Source organism: Argentina silus (assembly GCF_951799395.1).
Source record: "Argentina silus genome assembly, chromosome: 9".
NCBI lineage: Eukaryota > Metazoa > Chordata > Actinopteri > Argentiniformes > Argentinidae > Argentina > Argentina silus.
In genome coordinates this window covers 12,525,683-12,549,767 of record NC_139663.1, presented here as the reverse complement: position 1 = coordinate 12,549,767, position 24,085 = coordinate 12,525,683, and the positions used below count along the sequence as shown (strand labels likewise).

At 46.4% G+C, this 24,085-nt stretch overlaps 1 protein-coding gene across 6 annotated transcripts in view; it reads right to left on the bottom strand.

Moving 5' to 3' along the window:
• The window catches only part of LOC310809806 (myosin-10-like), a gene marked incomplete at its 5' end in the record, with an annotated part of 59,512 nt that overhangs the window by 14,321 nt on the left and 21,106 nt on the right, over nt 1-24,085 (bottom strand). The window contains 13 exons of one of the 6 annotated variants that reach the window (XM_083677286.1): nt 2,160-2,222; nt 3,196-3,310; nt 4,795-4,968; nt 5,221-5,394; nt 5,654-5,806; nt 6,083-6,201; nt 6,570-6,665; nt 6,870-7,013; nt 7,272-7,370; nt 8,304-8,367; nt 9,132-9,271; nt 13,903-14,009; nt 16,615-16,642. In XM_083677286.1, the coding sequence (XP_083533412.1) occupies nt 2,160-2,222; nt 3,196-3,310; nt 4,795-4,968; nt 5,221-5,394; nt 5,654-5,806; nt 6,083-6,201; nt 6,570-6,665; nt 6,870-7,013; nt 7,272-7,370; nt 8,304-8,367; nt 9,132-9,271; nt 13,903-14,009; nt 16,615-16,642 (1,476 nt within the window). Of the gene's footprint in view, nt 1-2,159; nt 2,223-3,195; nt 3,311-4,794; nt 4,969-5,220; nt 5,395-5,653; nt 5,807-6,082; nt 6,202-6,569; nt 6,666-6,869; nt 7,014-7,271; nt 7,371-8,303; nt 8,368-9,131; nt 9,272-13,434; nt 13,483-13,899; nt 14,010-16,614; nt 16,643-24,085 lie in introns of all 6 variants that reach the window. The other 5 variants (XM_083677289.1, XM_083677290.1, XM_083677287.1 and 2 more) reach the window with 5 other exon arrangements.

The following is a 24,085-nucleotide window of genomic DNA, read 5'->3' as shown; positions in this document are numbered from 1 at the left end:
CAAACTACAAAATGAAAAGGAAAGATATTGATGCCAGAGGATAACTGTGTCTCATTATGTTCTAGAGCCAACACATAGGGAAAGGAATTAATTAGGGTTTTGGGAGAGTATTTGACCAGACAGACATTGTGACGCGCTTGAACAATTGACTTTATACTCTTGACAACACTTGAAACAACATACCAAAACAGTACCCATGGATACCGGGGACATCTTTTCCAATTGCACTGTTTGATTATTAGCCTAAACCTAAATCTCTCCAGACAGACATCTTTCCATGAGGTTGTTACAGTGTTGACCCTGTCGTTCCTATTTGGACCAGTTGCAATACAAAGCAGAGCTGTAACACCACAGTAAATCTACTTCAGGGACTGACAGATGCAAAGTTGTAATATTTAATACGGTATGTGCCATTTTTTAGCTGATGCTTTGATCCAAAGCGACTTACATACATTTGTAGTATATATGGTGCGAGCCGGAATCGAACCCACAACCCTAGCGTTGCTTGCGCCATGCTCTACCACCCGAGCCCAGACTACAGCTACATTTGACCTGTCCTATCTGGTTCATGAACAAACCATCTGCTGTAATGGGGCATTTACTGCAGGTCCTGTCTGTTGAATTGTAGAGCAAAACACTGCATCTAGGGTAGGTCCTCACATCAACCCTGCCTCGGCTCAGGCTGTCGCTCCCCTGGCAGAGACACACGAGAGACACCAGCGTCTCTTTGATGTGGTTTCAGGCTCTCATTAGGAGGCCGTGGCTTCACTACGCTGTCCTCAAATGTGGTTTTCAACTGCATGGCAGGCGTCGTTAGCTAACTCATAAAAGGCTCTTGACATATGCATGCACATTACTCATAGATGTCGCAAAGGGTGAAACCGTTGGATCAAAAGGTCAAACGACGAAATAATCATCAGTTTGGAGATTCAGAAGCCAGAGGCTCTATTCTAACGACGGTCAAAGGTCGAGACTAACATGATTGGGACAGGACACGAGCAGAACCTTAAGTCCTGAATGATCTCTCCTTGATGGTCTCCACTTATCGAGAGATGAGATTCTGGGTTCTGAGATTAGTCTCCACCGAACCCTAGGCAGTATACAGAGGAGGCACATTCATAGCAAACAATTCAAACAATTTCATAAACCGTATCAAGAGAGGGAGACAGAATAATATAAATATGATTCATTCATTCATGCTCTAATGTACAATAAGCTGTTGGCTATGTCCATCTTTAATAACTAAACCAAATATGGATAAGAGACGGCCTTGACAAATGGGTACTTCTCCATCTGCTTCTTCAGTTAGGTCAACTTCTGGGTGATATTTCACTGAGGCAGTATTCTATTTGTTTCTTTATCCGTCTTTTTTAATAAAAGAAGATTAGGGAAATCAGATTCAGGATCAGAGATCTGGCATGCAGGTACAAGAAAAAAAACAAAAACAAAAGAAGAAAAACTCCATCCCCCAAAAAGCAGACCGAGCTAACTCATGCCAAATGGATCGGAGGTCCTAGCAAAGTAAGCAGAGCTTAAATCATTGCCAGCTTCAGTAGAACGTCCTAGAAAATGAAGTGGTTCATGACGGCAGTCTCTATCCATCACCCTCCTGTCATCTCCCCAGCCTTAAAGAGGTCAGTCTGTATCCATCACCCTCCTGTCATCTCCCCAGCCTTAAAGAGGTCAGTCTGTATCCATCACCCTCCTGTCATCTCCCCAGCCTTAAAGAGGGCAGTCTTCAGGTGAGTGTTGAATGCATTAAACCGACATACTGTAGGATGCTGGAATGCCCTTGGCTTGCACAGTAAGCTCATATACTGCGTAGGCCAATACCAATATGTTAACTTCAAACAGGCTCTGCTGCTTATGCCTCCTCTCTTCCATATAAAAAGCCCACCATAACTGGGTGATGTATAATCCAACATCTCCAATCAATAATCACCATTGTTGTTTTGGCCATGACAGGGAAGGGCACCCCCAGACCGGGCAGCATTGCTGAAAGGTACTGTCTTGATTAGCAACAGTGCATTAGGGTTCATGCAAAGCCGACAGGTGATGGGTGTTTGGGTTCTTAGGGGTGCAGCAGAGTGCGGAGAGCAGGGAGAGCACGGAGAGCAGCCTACAGTGCAGCAGTAGCAGCAGCAGGCTCATTAATTCACCTGGAGGCTCATCCAGACCAGAGACACTGTCATAGAAAGAGGCTCTCTGAAAGGTCTGAATATCTATAGCCCAGAAACACACACAGAGAGAGAGAGAGAGAGAGAGAGTGAGAGAGAGAGAGAGAAAAGGAAAACACAGCCTCAGAGAAAAGTCCATGCACACACACATGCGCGTGCGTAGGCACGCCGTGTGCACGGACAAACGCACACACAAACATGTACGCACACACACACACACACACACACATAGACACACAGACACACACACACACAAATACACACACAGACACACACACACACACACACGACACAAGCACTGATTAGTTGTGAACATTGTATGAAAGAGTCTTAGTCCAGGTCCAGTGGAATATTCCATGCACATTAAGAAAGCAATTCAGTCATATTATTTCAGGCACGCATTGGGGTTATCTAAGCCCAACTCTAAAGTTGATAGATTAGTCCAAAAGGGATTACTTAATTGTTTCCCTTCCAGTTAGATGTTCCTGTGTACACATTACATATTTTCAATATATAGCTATAAAGCTCATCCCCTGTCTTTAAAACGAAAACAGTCTGTGAGTGCCAGTGGGGGAACAAAATGGAGATGAGGGGTTTTATGTGGTTTAGCTCACTAAGCTAAACACATGGTGTTTTGACTGGCGATATTCGACTCTTAACGACAGAGAAACAAGCAGATATGACTGAGACAAGAAGTCTAATGGATGAGAGCATGTACTGATACTCCCACTATCACCACCACCACCACTACACCTGGCTCTACAGCCCTGAGCACATACATGGTTACTGCGGTTCATGGTTGGCAGGTGGTAACTGGTTCATTTCTATCACACAACAGAGAGACGGTTTCCAACGGAAACAGTGGAGGTGGAAACATTTCTCTGTTACGCAACAGATATTGGAGAGATATCGTGCAGCAATCGTGTACCGTGTAAGCTTTGGGATATCAACAAGGAAACAGTGACTTATATGGGCCTTGAGAAAAGAGAAGAGAAGAGAAGATGGGGAACTAACTCACCGTCCTTCCAGAGTTCTGCCACAAACTTGTCAGCTGACTGGTGCAGCAGGGTGGCCACGTTGTCATTCAGCGGGTCCATGTTCTTCATGAGCCACTCATCTGCCTTATAGTCCACCTAGAGGAGACATGATCACACAAATAATAGTCAATATTCATAATAATAAATGTAATTTGTAAGGGCTTTTTTAGTCACTATTATCACCAGGCTCGGTGTCTGTGACAGGAGAGGCAGATGGAGGTAGAAATCGGAGGACGGGGTCTTTGTAATGCATGGAATCGAATGAGGAATAGTATCAAACACACGATTTCTACCTCCACCAGCCTCCCCTGTTCTGTGACAGGTTCTGGGCTCCTGAGTTGTTCCTTTCCTTCTAGAACATTCCGCATAGCAGGCCTCTAGCCATGAAATATATTACATTCAAACTTGTTTCATGGCTGAGAGTGCCTCAATTAAGGGGACTCATATTCATCTCAATGAATATATCAATACCAATATTTTACATATTCTCCATTCATTGTCAAGTCTGACATATTAAGGGGCCTGCTACAGTACAGTATGTGTGGTGGCACGATGAACTTTCCAGCTCAGTGCTGGGGTTCGTCCAGAACGTCAATCTGGGCTGTGTGAGGTACATGTAATTAAAAAGCTGATGGAGATGATATAAGCTTTCATGTGTGGAGAGAAAGCCTAGAGTCAGTCTGGTGTGGAATGTTCTCTGGCTGGCTCTGTCTCCCCCAGATGGGGAGACCACACGGAGGTGAAAGTTGAAAACCCTCCGTTACGTAACGGCCCAGAGTGAATCTCACACACCGATGGGAACCAGATGTGGACTGCGTTACGTTTCGGAGCACAACTGGGCTTTTGTGTGGAGGCAGTGACCTGTTGACTAGGGCTTCACAGGAGGTATGAAGCTCTGCTGCTTCCTAAGGCTGCTTAGAAGAAACGCTGGCCGCTAACGACGTCTTTCAAAACACGGAAAAACATGAAAGCATCTGTTCCAATGGCCATTATGGACCTATAAATAATTATGATTTCAAAAACACAGTTTCATCTTGCCAATACAGCTAGCTGACTCTTGATGTTGCCTGACCTGGTAGAGGAACAGAGAGGAGAGGTCAAAGAGCAGTACGCTAAATAAATACCTTCCAGAGAACATGACTCTCACTGGAGAATGGTTCAAGCCATTATAGAGCAAGCAATGACAATAGCAGCAGTCTGCATCTGACATAACATAACTGTTTCCCAATAGTTTGAATTTCTTCCACCACAGTTGAGATGTATCCATTCCTTCCCCAGTCAATGTTAGTAAAGGAGAGGGTGTCAGGAGAGGAAGCGTTGAGTACTGGGACAAGTTTAACATCTGGACTGAGACCAGGTGCAATATGGTGATGATCTGCTGAATGTCATTTCACAGGTTAGTAAATGATGTGAGGAGAGGCAGCTGGGGAGACAGTGGCTCATTGTAATGCATGGAATGGAATGACACACACACGTTTCATGTTTCATACCATTCCTCATTACATTCCATGCATTACAATGAGCCCGTCCCCCAATTTTTACCTCCACCAGCCTCTACTTCAGTGCATATATGGTCGTACCCTGCCAGCGTAGTGGATGATGCAGAAGTCAGCCTTGTCCTTCAGCTGTCGGGGTTTCTGGAACTTGGGGTGTGTGCCCTGCTCCTGAAGGACCTTGTCTATAAAGGTCTTGTCAGTGGCCTTAGGGAACCAGCACTCCTCATCCAGCAGGGCCAGCACTCCTGGGGGGTTCGTCTGCAGACCAGGACAGAGAGAAAGAGAGGAAGCATTAGTCTCTGGTACTGTATATCATTGTTCAAATACTGTACACACTTGCGTATGAAAAGGAATATGAATTACATTAATTGAAACACCCAGCACACAAATACACATACACACGCACGCACGCACGCACACACGCACACACACATACACACACACACACACACACACACACACACACACACACACACACACACACACACACACACAACCAGAGAGACTGACCGGCCTCTCGATGAGGTCGATGCAGGGCTGCAGGTCCAGGCCGAAGTCAATGAAGCTCCACTCGATGCCCTCCCTCTGGTACTCCTCCTGCTCCAGGATGAACATGGTGTGGTTGAACAGCTGCTGCAGCTTCTCGTTGGTGTAGTTGATGCACAGCTGCTCGAACGAGTTCAGCTGCAGGCAGAGAGAGAGAGGGAGGGAGCAAGGAGAAAGAGAGAGAGAAAGAAATAAGAAAGAGCATTACATTTCAATATGATAGGACTTGACAACCTGTGAAATGATTAATCGTCTGAATGAAACATAACTTAATTATAATAATATAAGTAATAAAAAAAGATGTGAGTTTCTGTGTCTATTTCTATTTGGATGTGTACAATATGTGGGTGTGTATAGAATAAGTTCTAGTCTGCAGCCAGATATGATCACAGTTTACCTCAAAGATCTCAAAGCCAGCGATATCAAGGATGCCTATGAAAGAGGCTCCCTGGCGCTTGGTCCTGTCCAAGGCCTTGTTGATGCGGTGGACGAGCCAACGGAACAGACGCTCGTACGTAGCCTTGGCCAGAGCCTCAATGGCAAAGTCAGCCTGGGGAGAGAACAGGGAAACAGTGATCAGGACATGAACCGGTTAGAACTAGAATCCAATAGAACTAGAACCAGTAAGAACTAGAACCTGTTAGAACCAGAACCGGTTAGAATGGTAGAACTTTAAATAACCCTATATGGGGTTTATTTAGTTTATTTAGTACTGTAGGTTTGGGGAAACAATGCGCAGAAACATATGACAGTCTACATATAATGTTAATATAAAGATATTAGCTAGCAGATGAATGTGTCATCTGATTTAAAGCTCTGACTGTACCTGCTCTTTGGTCTGGGCCTTCTGGACGTAGTCTCGGCCCACTTTGATCCTGGGGGACAGGATGGCCCTGGTGAACTCCATCACGTTCAACCCCAGCAGGTGACACAGCTTCTGGGCCGCTTGGAGGGGAGAGGAGGGGAGGGGAAGAGATAGAAGGGGAGAGACAGTTAGTTAGTTAAACAATTTTGAGACCTCAGTAAAGCACTACATTTCAAATTCATCTCAGACTATGGGACCAGACTACATACTGAGCTGTACTGGGGCCTGAATACATATTGAGCTGTACTGGGGTCTGACTAGATACTGAGCTGTATTGGGGACAGACTAGTACATACTACAGGCATCTGGTGCTGCTGACGCTCGATGCTATCCTCATCTCAGCCCAAGTGATGAAGGATGGCTCTATTCTGCTAGTGTGTGTGTGTGTGTGTGTGTGTGTGTGTGTGTGTGTGTGTGTGTGTGTGTGTGTGTGTGTGTGTGTACCTACCTGTGTTCTCAGGCATGGAGGCCTGGTCTGTGTTCCTCTCCTTCTTGAAGACAATGTTTCCAAACTGCAGCACCGCAGACACCACCTTCAGCATACCTGCAACAACAAGGGGAAGGGAGTGTGTGAGTGTATGACACTAGGACCTGTGTGTGTGTGTGTGTGTGTGTGTGTGTGTGTGTGTGTGTGTGTGTGTGTGTGTGTGTGTGTGTGTGTGTGTGTGTGTGTGTGTGTGTGTGTATGTGTGTGTGTGAATGCGTGTATGTGTGTGCGACTCATCTATGTATTTGTATTTCTACTCACATACAATCTCCTCGTGGGAGAAGCTCATGATGTGCATGGCGTCCATGGTCTCCTGGAAGTTGTCCTTGTCCTGCTGGCCAGGGATGGTGATGTTGCCATTGGACAGGAAACGGTAGCTGTTGAAGCTGTCCAGGAGCAGGTCCGCTGGGGTCAGAGAGGCAGAAAGAGGTTGATTAATGAACCAGTATTGTCACTGAATAGTCATGGTCAAGGCGTATACTGTTAGGGTAAATACTGAAAAATTTAAGTCATTTAGCAGACGCTTTTATCCAAAGCAAATTACAGTAAGTGCGTGTGATTAGAAAAGCATATGATTCTGCTTCTGCTGCTTTTTGGGTTCAGTTCCATGTCAACTGATGGATTGATAAAACAAAAAACATTTTTAAGCAGACAGACACTCACTTTTGAGGTGCTCCCCAGCCCCGGCCAGCAGCTGGTAGAAGACATGGAAGGTCCTCTCGTCTTTGGCCTGTCGGATGGCTCTGGACTTCTCCAGAAGGTCTGGGGAAGGGGGGTTAAGGACCAATGGAGCGATGACCTCTGACCTCATCAATGTGCTACCTGGCTATGGGTATGTTATGTTAGCAGCTAGCAGAATCATCTCAAACATGTAATAAATCAGACTTATATTTGACTGCTATACATACACTTGTACGGTATGTATAATATCAAACACAATCACCTTAATGGAAGTCTCTACTAGGGATTATGGGCATAGATATGGTCCTAAAATGATGTCATGATGTCATGTGTTTCTGATCACTTATGACAGAGACCAGGGAGTTTGTCTAAAGAGTGGGCATTGATTGCAGCCACAAGGCAAGAGATGTCAACTGTGGTCATCACTGGAATTGTATTTAACAGCAGAGAGAAATGCCCATGGAGTGGGTTGCTATTTAGTCAGTGTTTCCAGGAACCTTAGTTACTACCATTCTGAGAAGAGTGAAGCACGCATTACACTGCTCTATAAATCATACTTGTCGTTGCTGCGCCAGATCTTGCAAAACCCCTATTCTTGAGGGACACCATTTTGTACTTTTCTCAAAAACACAACGACCAAGAGACAATTCATCTCAGCAGCAAACCAAAACATTCATAACCAAATGCTGAATATGAATACATCTATGTGTCTGTGAGAACCCTAGTCTACCCAGCCTATCTAGGGAGCAGGCTGTATTGAAGTGCATTCTTGTGGTGTAGCATAAACCCTGGAGAGCCCTGGAGCCAAACCATGGCTATGTTCAGACTCTAACTCCTGCCTTCTCCTCTTCATCTCCCCCTTCCCTCTTCTCCTTCTTCCTTCATCTCCCCCTTCCCTCTTCTCTCCTTCTTCCTTCATCTCCCCCTTCCCTCATCTTCCCTTCACTCATCTCCCCTCTCCCTCATCTCCCCCTTCCCAACACCCTTTCCCATTTTCCCAGTCTCTCAGGATACAGGTCTCGATGTTGGCCCCAACGATGTAACCGGTGACGTCAAAGTTGATTCTGATGAACTTGCCCTGTGAGGAGAGAGACATAATGGGGAACAAGGGACCAAGTTACAAAGGTTCAAGATTCAAGATTCAAGATTCAAAGTGTTTATTATCATATGCACAGTAGAAAACATGTTTCACTGTACAACGAAATTCTTGCTTTGCTGTCCGCAGAATGCCAACCAATGTAAAATGTACAATACTAAAGAATATACAATATATACTAAACAAAGGTTGTGCATGTATGTGTGTGTGTGTGTGTGTGTGTGTGTGTGTGTGGTAGAAATCGGAGGACAGGCTCATTGTAATGCATGGAATGGAATCACCTCATTCCATTCCATGCATTACTGTACAATGAGCCCGTCCTACCTCCACGAGCCTCCCCTGGTGAGTACACACATGTCAGTGAACTACAGGCACACTCCATGGATCCTGGGGTAAACAAACCTGATATGGACCTACTGCTTTAGCTATATTGGTATACACATGATAATGTAGGCTAGACATCAGTGTGTGAAATGCTTGGCGGTCTAGTCCTATCTCAGTGGGTAGACCACCAGAGATAAATTCTACTTTATCAGTTTAGTGGTCATTATCCATGTCTCACAGACCTGGCAAAGCTCCTGCTACAGCTGCTCAACATCAGCAGGGTGTTTACGACAGGACTACATTACTGTAAATGTACTATACTGTGTGTAAATGAAACGTATCATACTTCACACCACGTTACACTACAGTGAGTGTATAACTGCAGTATGAAGATTTACTGTTGGAATGGAGTGTAAACTTACGAAACGTGACGAGTTGTCGTTCTTCACCGTCTTGCCGTTCCCGAAGGCTTCCAGGATGGGGTTGGCTTGCAGAAGCTGACGTTCCAGCTCGCCCTGTGGAGTAGGGGAGAGAAACAAGAGTGAAGTAGGCCGAGGGTCCCCTGAACACCAACCGCCACCACCACTGCCACCTAAACCAGCAGCAGTAACCCACTAATGAAAATATCAACTGACTTGGGACGTGTGCCACTGTTTTCACCACAGAGAAGACATGGGAAGTAAAGATTGTAAACAGAGAAACCTTGAGGATGTTTGCTCCTCAAAACATTCTGTTGTTTGCTGTTTTTGTTTTTGTCCTATCAGACTGGTGGAGGTAGAAATCACTGTATTGCATGGAACGGCATGAGGAATGTGTTTGATACCATTCAAACATGTTTGATACCATTCCTCATTCCATTCCATGCGTTACAATGAGCCCGTCCTCCGATTTCTACCTCCACCAGCCTCCCCTGTGTCCTACATCTGTCATCTACATGACACTGCACATTTAGTGAATTATCCTCTTCAAAGCTTGATGATGCAAGTGAGTGGGTTCACCCCTAAACCAGTGTACCCAATCATTTTAATATAATAATGTTGAGCAACACTCAAATGTGAACCATGTGGTCCCCCCTCTGACGCAGGACTTGTTGCTGTTAAATCAGTCATGGGGAAAGTGTTATGATCCTATGAATGTCTAGGCCTAAATATTATTCCAACGATGTCCAAACATACAGTACCCCAACTGACAAGTAAAATCAATTCCAGGCGATTTTGCAGAGCGAGATGGGTTTAACTGAATCATTAAATCTAAAGCAATCATGCAGACAGGAGTTTATAGATCTGCTGATGGTGGTAATGAAAGTAGGACTGTGCTGCTGAGTGGATTGACTGTCAGCAGTCACAGCTGCAGGCCAAGCAACCTGTATCTTAACCCTGGGTTGTTTTATTTGGATACTATATGTTGTAAACTATACATTTAATCACTGATACAATCCTTCACTTTCCTTCAAAAAATATTCCATGTGATTGATGGGAGAGGAAGAACATTTGTAACTGCTTAAACTCTACCTAGAATGTGATGGATTGGAAAGGGTGATGAAATTACTACTACAGAGACATCAGCGATTGGAGGCCAACCAAACAGGTTCACAGGGTTTGAGAAGCCACAGCTCTACCCTCTCACCACAAACAGGCTGCACTGCAGTGAGTGGTCCATTTTGAGTTAATGAGAGAGAGAAAGAGAGAAAGAGAGAAAGAGAGAGAGAGAGAGAGATAGAGAAAAGGAACCTTCCCCCACACATTCCTGTGGTCATGATGATGCCCAGAGACCCAGACACACACCCCTCCTCTTCCGGAAGGTTTCCGCTGTGCTCCGTCGTGATAGGGGCAGTTGGGCGGTGGCTGCTTCCCAAATCCTGGGTCATGGAGTGGAGCAGTCGGGACATTCCACCTCCACCACCGCCACCGCCACCACTCTGTGCCCACTGCAACCAGGGCGCTGGCTGTGCGGCCAGGACAGAAATAACCCTGCCACCCATCCTTTGCTCTGCACCACCCTGGTTTCAGCCTCGGGAAGGGAATAAGATGGGACACTGGCACCTGCTTTTATGTGACCCAGTGGGTCAGAGTTTTCTCTGATTTCCAAGCCATGGACTGCAGCTCTGGGCCAGCCCAACCAGAGAGACATGGGGCAGTCTTAGCCTACATAGGAGTGCAGTCAGTCAGTCAGTCAGTCAGTCAGTCAGTCAGTCAGTCAGTCAGATAGATAGGGCTAGTGCCTGGGACTTAGGGGTCTAACACGGACAGCCTACATACTTTACTTTACTTTTATTTATCTAACCTTTATTCAGACAGATAAGTCATTGAGACCAACTAAGTGATTCTCTTTGACAGAAATGACCTGGTTATGTGTTGTAGTCAGGCAGTCAGCGGGGAAGAGAGAGGGCTGGTGCCAGGACTGGGGTCGGGTCCACTTAATGCTGCAGCACCACTGCAGTCTCCATAGGCACCAGAGAGAGAGAGAGAGAGAGAGAGAGAGAGAGAGAATGAGAGAGAGAGAGGGAGAGAGAGAGGGAGAGAGAGAGGGAGAGAGAGAGAATGAGAGAGAGAGAGAGAGAGAGAGGGAGAGAGAGAGAGAGAGAGAGAGAGAGAGAGAGAGCAAAAAAGGGAGCGAAAAAGGGAGAAAGTGTGTGTGTGAGAGAGAAAGAGGATGGTGGAGAACTGCTAGAACGGCAGCCAAGCCTGAGGCACATCCCAAAACTTGTTTTTGAGGGGTGCACTACAGCAGACACATCCCTGGTTCCAGACAAGAAACCATTCTCAACAACATGTAAAACGTTAAAGGGGTCAGATGAAGGGTGCGTCACTGAGGTAGCTAGCTAGCTATGTGTTTAATGAGCTCAGATGTCTACACACTCGGAACTAATTTCCAGAGGAATGAGGCTGGAGTCAAACAGGGGTGTCTGGCAGGGGAGATCACAACCTATGGGCGGCTTTCCTTTCAGGAGGGCAGGGTGGAAATCTGATCTTTACTGTAGGGATCACCTTACATGGAGGCATTGAGTTCCTCCACCCTCTGGATCAGGAGGGGGGGGGAGAGAGAGATAGAGAGATAGAGGGAGAGAGAGGGAGAGAGAGAGAGAGAGAGAGAGAGAGAGAAGGACGCAGCTCCAGTCAAACCTCTATCCCCTGGTAGAGGAGGATGGGAAGTGTTACTGTGTTCATTCTCTCTTTCTTCCTCCATTGCCTCTACGCAGAGTATCCAAGTACACAGACAGTGAATATGTGAGACACGTGTTTGAAACCATTCCTCATTCCATACATTACGATGAGCCCGTCCTCCGATTTCTCCCTCCACCAGCCTCCCCTGATACAGTACAATACTTTTCTGGGGGGTTATTCCACATCATGGAATAACCCCCCACACTGCTGGCTACTGGTTGTCTGGACCAACCCTCTATCAATGCTGCTGCTACTTGGCCTCCCCTCTCCCCTCTCCCCTCTCCTCCCCCCTCCCTCTATTTCCATTCCTCTTCTCACAGGAAGGCTAATGGGATGCAGAGGGAGTGTGGTGTGAGGAGCGCAGGGGGCCAGTGGGCCGGTGGGAGATCCTGTCCTTGAACTGAGTGGGGAACGAGAGCCTGTAAATATGAATTTTACACTCACTGGTATTCACAGCAGAGTACTGAATTTGCAGGACTGCTGTAAGGTTAGATGTTTATGGAGGGGAAGAGTGGTTCTTAAATCAGGCTGGATGAAACATGCAGGGTGGTAGTGTATTAGTCCCAGGTGAGGTCTCCATGTTGCTGAAGCACATCCATGTTCTCCGCGGGAGAAACAGTTGTGTATTTCTTTCCCCGTAGGATTGTTATGAGAATATCGACAGCGAGGTTGAACCCCACACTGCTTATTGATTAGACAGCAACAGCTACTCACAGACTGTAGGAGAGAGATCCACTCTGTGTGAAGGAGAGGAATTAGGTGTTATTGTACACACATGCAGACAGGCACTATTGTGGCCATGAGAACTACTGGAGCATATTAAAAGGTACTTGAGCCTATAGGTCAAGGCTATCAGACTGATACAGTGACAAGCTTGCATGAATACAAGTGAGTGTCAATGCTGGTAGATGGGTCGCAGGGTATGATTCACACGAGCTAGGTCTATTTTCAATATCAAACTGGACTTTAAGCAACAGCCAGATCATTATTTTTTTTAAATACTGCACCAGTATTTCAAGTCCTAGCACCACCCAATATGCACAGATACCACCCAAATATCTGAAGTGAACCGTGATATATAACATCGTATGGCTGAGGTTTTTGAACGCTACGGTCTGATTAGATTTCACACTGATTTCACAGTCCTCACTATCCTCTCACTCCTTGAGAAGTGGAAGAGACCAAGAAAAGCTAACCATAGACAGCACACGGAGGGTTAGTTATTGTTCTAAAGGTACTTTACTGATAATGAGCATTCACTGTATTTAGAATGATGATAATATTTGTTTGCATTTCACTTTGTTTTGACAGTTGGCAGTTTTCCTGGGCTTCAATAACGCTTAAACAACTGATAAAACACAATGTGATATGATTATGAGTCAGCTGCTTTGATAACAGACTCAATAAAAAGTCGAAGACTGAGAGAGAAACTTTTGCCAGCACAAACAAATACCTCATATAGACAACAAAGATTAGTCCATGATAGGAGCAGACGGTTTGGGGTCGGAGAGAGTGGGGCATGCCATGCACACACATTAAAACTGAGCACAGTTTTTTTAGAAAGCGGGGACAAACTTGCCTGTAGCTTCAGTGATTTAGGAGATTCTGGCTGTTTGTTCCAGATATAAACAAATGCAAGTGTTAGATATACCTGAAGCACTTCTGTCAGACAGACACAAGCCATTAGCAGTAAACTGGTGTCTAACATAGGCGTTAGCCTGCTAACAGTTAGCCTAGCTTTCACAGACAGAACGGCACTGGGAACCATGGAGCTGGAGCTGTGACCGTTCATGTTCAATTGTGGGACTAGACAGCAAACTAATTAGAGAAGCTACGTTAGCCCTTAGCATGGGGGGGGGGGTCATAATTACATTTACACACATTTGTTCAAAGTCAATTGAATACACATAATGGGGTACAATGTCTGCCTTGGGGTCCATTGTGGACCAATTAGAGGATAAAGGAGGGGGGAGGGGGTTGAGGGGGGTGTTTGAACAGAGGGGGGGTGAGGGGGTTGGGGGGAGACAACTCACAGGAATGTTGTGGTCTTTGCGTCCTTTGTGTGACGAGGCGACGTGGGCCAGGTACTGGATGACCTTCTTGGTATTCTCCGTCTTGCCGGCGCCCGACTCGCCTCTGTGTGTGGAGGGAAGACAGACAGGACCAATACACAGGATTGAGAATAGGACGGAGAGAGAGAGAGAGAGAGAGAGAGAGATGGTAATCTCTACTCTCAAGCAGGCCTCCTGAAATTCCTCAAATTTTAGCTTTGCTGAACACTTCCAGCGGTTAATTGCATAACCCCTATATAACCCCATGTAATACTGTATATGTTCCTGAGGTGGCCAGACAGAACTACACTTTCAGGACGTCTTCCATGTATACAATAAAGACAAGCATCCACCATAAAGACAAGCCAAAAATACAGTCAAAACACTAAAGTACCCATAGTCTCATCATCAAGTCAGATGGGATGGCACTAGCCTCAGAAAGCCTAGAGCCTAGAGAGAGTTTCTTCTACTGATGTTTGTTTTTCCCCGTCCTTCCGTTTGTCTGTTTTTAACTCTCGAGTCCTGCGGTTCCGTGGGCAGGTCTCCAGGGTTTCCAGACTCTGCTTTAGGACCAGCTCTAATGACAGTTGTGCTGAGGCAGGGCTGTCCGCAGATCTGCCAGGACCCGACTCTCCCTCTCCAGATCCAGCACACAGCCACATACCAGTGGCTTTAGCATAACCAGCTATTAGGTCTCCATGCAGAATACTGGCTTAATGGATTTATGACCACAGTGCAACTCGATGCTAGTTTTCCCTAAACATAGTCTGGATATTCATATAGTTGTGCAATATTGGAAATGTAATGTGTAATAAAGTTGTAATTACAACTGAGAAAAAGCTGCAATTTCAGGTTGATTTTCAACGTGGTATGACCATCCCATCTCAATTAAAGCATCCTTTTCTCTGTAAACATTCTTGCCAACCTTCCAGTTGCAAACAAGCTCTGTGTTTTGGTCAAGCTTGCAGTACAAATTCCCAGGTAACCGGGTCAGTACTGTTTGAGATGTGTGATTTTGTTGATACACACACACACACGTGTGGCACCCACGCACGCACGCACGCACGCACGCACACACTTACACACTTACACACACACACACACACACAGACACAGACACAGACACAGACACACACAGACACACACACACACACACACACACACACACACACACACACACACACACACACACAGACAAACTCTGTGTGCCTTCACACTCCTAGGTGAGAGATTCCACAGGTCTGCAGCCTTGTGTGGGCCACTCCCTGTTCTCAACACCAAATGGCTGACTCTGATCATCTGGGATCATCCCCCGAAAGGCAGTGTTTGTGTTTGAACCCTACATGCTATCCCACATGATCAGAGTGAGCCATTTTGGTGTACATCGGTGTGTGTGTGTGTGTGTGTGTGTGTGTGTGTGTGTGTGTGTGTGTGTGTGTGTATCCTCAAAATCACAAGTCTCACATATCACAAGTCTCTGTATAAGGCTATACTATGAATGCCTATTGCTGTAATAAGTCTTATGACACATGGTCACCTATTTTCAGTCCTTAGACTCCAGGTGTAGGTGACAACATGATGCATAGATGCCTAATTTGTGTAAAAGTGGTGGCTCACTGTCCAACAGGGGGCGTAGTTCTTTGAAGACCTATATACAGCTCTGCCCAGTGCTGCTTATGCAATGGATACATTCACTGGCAACCCTGGCCTCTGACTGGCAGTTCATCACAGCTGCATGGAGGTTGTAGGCCATGTACCAAACCACACTCATAACTCCCTCTGCACTTCAAAGGCACACTCCCACAACTAGGCTACATTTTGAAAGCCTTTTTAAAACCGTTCCTTAATTTAAAACCAGCTGTATGGAGTTGGAGAGAAACCTGGAAAATTGCCCCAGTGTCACTCCTATAGTACATGAGGGAGAAATAATACCCCCAGAATTAAGTTTGGTCCTTTCTAAACAGCTAACAGGAAAACCGTTGGAGCTAGGATGGGAGCTTTACAAATTGAACATGAGAGCTAATGCAATCGTCAATGCTAATGCTAATGTCAGTGCTAATGCCAATACTGTTCGCTCCCTCATACTGTACTGCCAGTCTATGCTGCTAGCTTCCCTAGGCCTGAGAGCTGCATCACAGATACGGAGAGGCAGGCAGGACTCAGCTCTGCATAGAGGAGGCCTCCAGAGGGGAACTCAAGGCCGGAAAGTAGCTGAGGGGGGGAAGACTGGGAGGAGACCCCACTTAAGGTGCTCCCACATCATCCTCAGTCCTAGACAGGTTCATTTTCCAGCCTATAAAACCACCGATCTCATCTGGAGTCACCAGGACCACCTTAAGAGAGAGCAGCCGTCGGTCCCCTCAGTCCCAGAGGAGAGAGATGGCACCCCTCTCTGATTGGGCAAGTTTATTAGGTCATGTTTCAGAGGCAGGACAGCTAGCTTAAGCATGCGGCCCTCTGAGAACATTGCACGCTGTCAGGTTTATTAGTGGTCATAGGGATGCAGGTCAGATAAAGGACAGTGCTGGTGTCACAGCTGAGAGGGCATGATGAAATAGGTCATGTCCAGTACTCTAGTAGATGGAAATAACTCTAAATTAATACTTTTAATAATGCACTACAATATGTCTAAGATGGAGTCAGTGAAATGGATGTTCTAGTGAGAGGCATGACCTCCTTAGAGAACTCACGTGCAAAGGATTGATTGGTCCTCACGATCTGTGGAGAGAAGAACAGAAACACAGAGTCAGCATCTCCTTGTCCTCTCAGAGGACTGGTCAGTGGGCACTGCCCTACATTACACACACACAGTATACTGTACAGAGATGGCTGCTTAAGGTCTGACTGTATAATCATACAGTAAACCGGGGCGTTCCCAAAAGTTTTTTGTCTCGCGACCCCAAATTGACATCAATCATTTCCCCCAACAACTTGATTGCGAGCTATGCAGTGTATTCTCATCACCTAAAAGATGCTCTAATTGTTTGGATTCAAACCTCAAATCACTGCATTATAGGCTACAGGTGCGATACACAGACAAAATAAAATAGTCTGCGTCTTATTTATTGAACCGTAGAGGTTAGTTAGATTTTCTCTGGGGACCCCAATTGGGGAATAATATATAACGTGTAACTACATTGTGTAATATGAGTGTGCTGTAAATATATGTTACCATAAACTGTAATGATTGTATTTAGTAACAATACTGTTGCTAAATATAGCCTATTACTGAAACACATCTCTAATCCCTCCATCCCATTCACAAAGCCTCTGAGCTCTCGGCTGTCTGTCTGAGAGAGCTATGCTGTGGGAGGTCACACTGTACAAACATGCCTTTCATCTCTAAGGGGTTTATGACCCGATTGGACATGGCCAACCATGCTGACCTTTGAGGGTGGAAGTACACATTAGAAGTACACACTAGCAGTAGAATTGCACACTACAAAGACTTGGATCCACAGGGAACTGACCTGCTTAGGCCTGTAATACAATGACTCTCTGGGTTGAGCATTTGATACTACCAGATCATGCCCCAGTTTCATCTGTGGGCCAATATCCTTTTTGGTAAACAAGATCATCAACGCAGCAAAACTCATTTCCCTAGTTACAGGGAAAAGCAAACAAAAGCTGCCAATTTGGCTTGATACCTCCCTGTGCTGCCAGGATAGTGTTTAATCCACACAACACAAGAAAGGAATGAGGTTAAAAGAGTATTAGTAAGCCTCAGATGTACTGGGATATCACTAGAGAGAGAGAGAGAGAGAGTGTGTGTGTGTGTGTGTGTGTGTGTGTGTGTGTGTGTGTGTGTGTGTGTGTGTGTGTGTGTGTGTATGCGTACATGAATGGATACGCTCTAAAACCGGTGAACAATAGCTTTTCCACATCCATCTTCGATTCTGTATAAGTGTGAATAGCCTGAAAGATGAATATGACAATAGACAGACCAGTGCTTTGCCAGAGAACACTCTGATACAGCTGCTGTCATCCTGATACCTCCATAGAATTACAATGAGACATTAGAAATAGACACTAGAATGAGACATTCTAATTCTAGAATGAGACATATTCTAATTCTATTGATTCCTCTGATATCTCATCTCCTCAACTCTCTCTGTGACTCAGCATCTGCTTAGCTTACCCAACAACAGAACAGAGTTTTGTGGACAGAAATAATTCCTCTCCCTGTTTCCATTCTGTCAGATTGGCTATGATGTATACAGCTTTAGTGGGTGTTGTGGAAGCATGCCACTGTATCAGCCAGCCAATCAAATGGAGTAATGTGAGAAGGACCTATCAGATGATGTGACGGCTACTCTGGGACCGAGACGTGAGCTCGTCACCTATTGAATGTATGAGCGATGACATCGCAGAGTTATTGGGGATAGGTGACATAGCTGACAGGACACAGTGACATGAGCATCAACACCAGGAGGGAAGGCTTCAGGCAGGGGTAGACACTGTCACACACATGCACGCAAACACACACACACATTAATTTCCTGTGTACATCTGGGCTACAGCCTCAAAGCACACCTTAAATATCTGAAACACAATAAAACCGTGAGGAATGTACCCCAAACCTCCCCTCCGCCCAAACAACCACCATTCCAGCCAATTACCGACTCTAGATGGGTCCCATTCCATCCACATGTGCTTTGCATCTTTACCATGGTAGGTTACACCGGTAAAGGGGCGAGAGATAATTGTTTGTCATATCAAAATATAGCTGTGTAGTGTATCCCCAGGCCGAGGTACAGAGGGCTCTCTGATTGGTCTGTGTCTCCAGCAGAGCGTAGCCAATCCCCCGTCTGCTGAACAAGCAGCCTGCCTGACGCCCCTAAATCTACCCACGGGACAGTGCTCCGATGGAGGCGGGGGGGAGACAGGGAGAGAGAGAGAGGGGGTAACGTGAGGACACACATTATTTCTGCACTTCTGCATCACAAAGAGCTGATGAATCCAATTAACAAAATAGTGACACATGGACGACAGTGAAAACAGACATCCCAACTTTTACAGAGTCAAGTTACAGGCCTAGATCTAGATGAGACAGACAGGCCTCTCTCTACAGGGGCCAGGAGGGCTGAAGTTGCTGTCTGAGGTCCTCTAACCCCCATCCCTCTCTCCTCATTTGTCATAGTGGCTGTCCTCACACCATAAAGGGAGCCTTCCACCTCACCTCCATTCATTCAGACTAACCTTGACCAGCCTTGGTGTTGTCTCTGTGAGGTGGCCTCTTTGGCCTGTGGATGTCTGTGGGGGTGACTGACTGTGACTCACCCCAATAAACACGCACACACGCACACACACACACACACACACACACACACACACTAAAGTCACCATAGGTCCCCTCTGAGGTCACTGTGTTTACCCAGTAGCCTGAGCCCAGTGTCCCTCACACACACTCTGACTAACGGAAAGTACCGGAACCCCACAGAGGACAGCTGCAAGACCTCTAACCACACACGCACACACACACACACACACACACACACACACACACACACACACACACACACACAAACTTACATACAGCCCTACAGGCACACAGCCCTACCCACAGCCAGAGCCGTTGATCAGAAGATCAAGAGCTTACATGGTTTTATGAAGCTGCCAGATACGGGATATGACCTCATGTCAGGGAGGAGATTTGAACAATCCAGAATGCTGCCGCTCGTCTGGTGTTCAATCTCCCCAAATTCTCCCATGTCACCACCCTCCTTCGCACCCTTCACTGGCTCCCGGTAGCAGCTCGCATCAGATTCAAGACCCTGGTGCTCGCCTACCGGGCGGCAAAGGGAACAGCCCCTCCCTACTTGCAAGCAATGGTCAGCCCCCAAACCCCTGCCCGATCACTCCGCTCTTCCACCTCGGCTGACCGCCTGGCTCCGCCGCCTCTACGTGGATGCAGCAGTCGGCTTTTCACTGTCCTGGCGCCCCGCTGGTGGAACGAGCTTCCCACTGCTGTCATGACTGCAGAGTCACTACCAATCTTCCCCCGTAGATTGAAGACCCATCTCTTAAGGTTACATCTTAACTGCCCCTCCTAAAGACCTCATCCCCACTACCTCCCTGTACAAGTTTCTCTACTGTAAATAAATGAATAAAAATAATAATAATTATTATTATTATTATTCCTTCTTCTAGCATTGTGACTGCCAATAGCCCCTGGTCCTAGCATAGATCACTTTTTCTTATGATGACTGATGGATAGATGATTCACTTACTTAAGTCGCTTTGGATAAAGGTGTCTGCTAAATGCCATAAATGAAAGGAAATTAAATGAAATGAACAAGGAGTCCAAGGAACATAGTGTATTATAGAACTACAAATTATACAGATAATTTCCCCTCTAACCTCAATAAGCTACCCAATAAGCCTGCTTTATGGGGGTCACCTTTCAGCAGAGGGCTGGCTGCCCTCAGAGTCTATGAGGTGTTATCTTTCTTTATAGAAATTACCTTTTGTTAGACCTGTAACACTACAGTGTGAATTGCTGCCGGCGTCACGAGTCTGTGACTAATGACGAGGGCCTATGTGGTTCTGGTTCAATGCTCCTCCTATCTCCTGTAGCCTGTATAGGACTTGTTTCTCCTCTAGCTAAGAGACAAGGTGCTCTCTTCTCTTTCCAGAGAGAAATGAGAGAGAGAGAGAGAGAGAGAGAGAGAGAGAGAGAGAGAGAGAGAGAATGTCTGTTTTTCCTTGTATCAGAATATTCCTCTACCGCAGACAACCTTTCCTCTGCCTCAGCCAACCCCCCCAATACACACACACACACACACACACACACACACACACACACACACACACACACACACACACACACACACACACACACACACACACACACACACACACACAGCATCTGATGAGAATAGCAAAACAGTCACAGGAGGGATGATCGATGAGCTGCTGCGTAGCATTGGTCCCGTTCCCTTGACGATGAGCCAGACTATAATATAGCTCCACAGGTGAATGTTTGACTCTCTCTCTCTCTCTCTCTCTCTCTCTCTCTGCTGCTTTCACAACAGGAACCTTTCTACCACACTCCTATCAGCCATCTAATGTTGATTTTCACCAGACCTTGTAGCCATGACGATCACTCTGGACAAACCAAACTCAGCTTTACGTGATTAAAGTACGATTTAGACCGGAGATGGAGGTCAATCATTCTGCCCAAAACAGCAATTTATTTTCGCTGGTCAGTCAGTCAGTCAGTCAGTCAGTCAGTCAGTCAGTCAGTCAGTCAGTCAGTCACTCACTCACTCACTCACTCATTCAGTCAGCAATACAGATGACATCAGCTCAGTGTTCCTTCCTTCTAGAACACTCTGAGCTCAGCCATCAATTTATCAATCCAGTCACTGATTTAAAATGGCTGACTGGTCTCTGTGATCGAGGTTGATTGACCTGTTAAGGTGGGACAGGACAGCGGAGAGTGACATGAGGATGACTGTGTGCTTCTGGTATGGGGGTGGGGGGCGGGGGGCGGGGGGGGGGGGGGTGGTGACATCTGGGTCATCAGTCACTTCTGACTACTGACATGAGAAGTGAGATGGAGGAATGCTGTGATGGAATTTCACACACACACACACACACACACCCCCCGCTCACCTCATTCTTTATCCATTCATTAAACCTCTATCTCCCCTCCTCTCACCTCTAATCCAGACCTTTCTATCATCCTCCTATTGCCTCTCTTTTTCCATCTCCTCTTCCACACATTCACCCTCTTTCTCTGACAGACAATTGCGTCTCAAATCTGTCTCATTGATGTGTTTAAGATCTTTCATTTTCCTCTTCCAGCCAGAGAAATGGCTGTAGGGCCGTTTCTCAAAAACCTGAGGGTCCATCAAAGGCATGGCAGCACATTGGCACAGGGAGCGGGGCGCACTCGGAAAACTGAAGTCATTCTGGAACGCTTATCAAAGCCCTGATTCTCTATGGCTCATAGATCTTCACATTCTCCACATAGAGCCTGCTGGACACAGCAGCACTGGCTGGGGTCAGTCCATGTGAATGTGGAAGATGGGCTTTAAATAGCATGCATGAATTGTGTATGCATTTGGTTTATGTCACAGTAATGCTCTACGCCTATATAGGGATCAAACAGTGGTATCATATGACACAACCGCTCCAACTGGACCTGGAACTGATCCTGGTCACTGATTGGATGAGTCAGACCGACACTCATAGTGACAATGAGTAGTTTCATAGTGACTATGAAATATCATAGAAAACAACTGATATCGCAAAACACAAAACCAACAGGAACCGATACCTACACACTACCCACCAGAACAGTCAGTCAGTGACTCATCCCACCTGACCAACAACACTGCTAATCACTTAGAGATGGGTTTGTTCTCTCTGTATTCATCTTTTAGCAGTTACATAAGAGATCTCTCTGTCTGCCTGTCTGTCTGTCTGTCTGTCTGCCTGCCTGCCTGTCTGTCTGCCTGCCTGCCTGCTTGCCTGTCTGTCTGTCTGTCTGTCTGTCTGCCCCTCTGTTCCGTCCATGCACTGTGATTCTGATCCCTTCCTCCAGTCCTTGGCAGAGTTCTGTCCGTTTCTTAGATTACCACGGTTACCGGATTTACACAGGATGTCTGGCACACAATGGGCGGGACCAATACAAATGGTTTTGTCCATATTCACCTCCATCCATCTCTCCCTAGCGCTCCCTGTTTCTCTCATTCTCCCCCCTCCCCTTTCTCTCTCTCTCTCTCTCTCTCCTGTTCCCTCTCTTTCTGCAGCGATGGCACAGGTCCAGGTTATTACTCAGACCGTTAAGAAATAACAGCAGCTGCATAGTTCTAAGTCTAAATCACTTGTCCGAGCCGCAGGCTTTTGATCCGATCAATTTATCCCAAATACCATCGACATGTCGGCTTCCACCCAATCAACTCACAAGTAATCATATTTCCTGAGATTAGAACGCAGTCAGGGTCAAATTGGTCCATACACAGCCTAGCCTACATTCATTCATCAGGCTATGAGAGAGGTGTTTGTAGAAATTGGGCCTCTCTGAGAGAAACAGGAAAGGCTGCTTTCAATCAGGCTTGCAATCAAGTCCCTGCCACCCAGCTCACTAGAACTGAATGTAAAATGGATGCACTAACTTTAAATACAGCAGTTTCAAGCAGTTCCCTACTGTGGAGCATCCTCTGCCTACAGTCAGAAAGCTTCTCCATTCATAATTGCTCTGCTGAGGGAACAGCCAATATATGAGCATATTCCTTGGCCTTCATATCAATTCCTCCACAGCTTCTGAGGTTATGGAGTTATGGGCTGGGGGGGGGGACAGCCTCAGCAGCCTCAGATGGACCTCCTTGACACACACACACACACACACACACACACACACAGACACACACACACACACACACGCACACACGCACACACATCCTCTTCCTTGGCCTTCATGTCAATCCCTTCACAGCTTCTGGGGGGGGAGCAGCCTTGGCAGCCTCAGGTGGACCTCCTTGACACACATAAACACACACACACACACACACACACACACACACACACACCCCTCATCTCTCTCCCCCTAGGCCACACGGCAGGGGACAGACCGCTCTTACACAACGGGGGTTCGTTTGCCACTTATAATTTATCCCCCAGACAGATTAATGCACGCATTCCCCACATTCCAGAACACTTCCCCTGCCAGCCCACAGCCCACAGCCCACCCTACCCCACTTTATAACACCCTCTTTCTCCTCTTTTACTCCCCTACTCCCTCTACTTCCTCCCCCAAACTCCCCATATTACCCCCTGCTCCCTCCATAGTCCCATTGTACCCCGGCATGCCCTCCTATTCCCCTCATCACCCCCTTGTACCACCCTCTATCTCTAAACACCCCCATCCTCCTCGATGTACTTCCCTGACTCCCTAAACACCCACAGAACAGTAAATACATACAGAACAGTATTGTAATGTTGTCCATGTGTGGAGGACAGCCCTGTCCATTCCAACCATCACAATGGTCTGGACTTCCCCTAACGTCCCTCCAATTCAAACAGCAGAAGGGGCAGAGAAAACAATATTGTGGGGGCGGATGTGAGCTGGTATGAAAATGAGATTTTCGACCTTAGGTGAACCCCCAAACCAGCCTAGCTACACGTCGGGTTGATATAACAATTTTTTTCCAG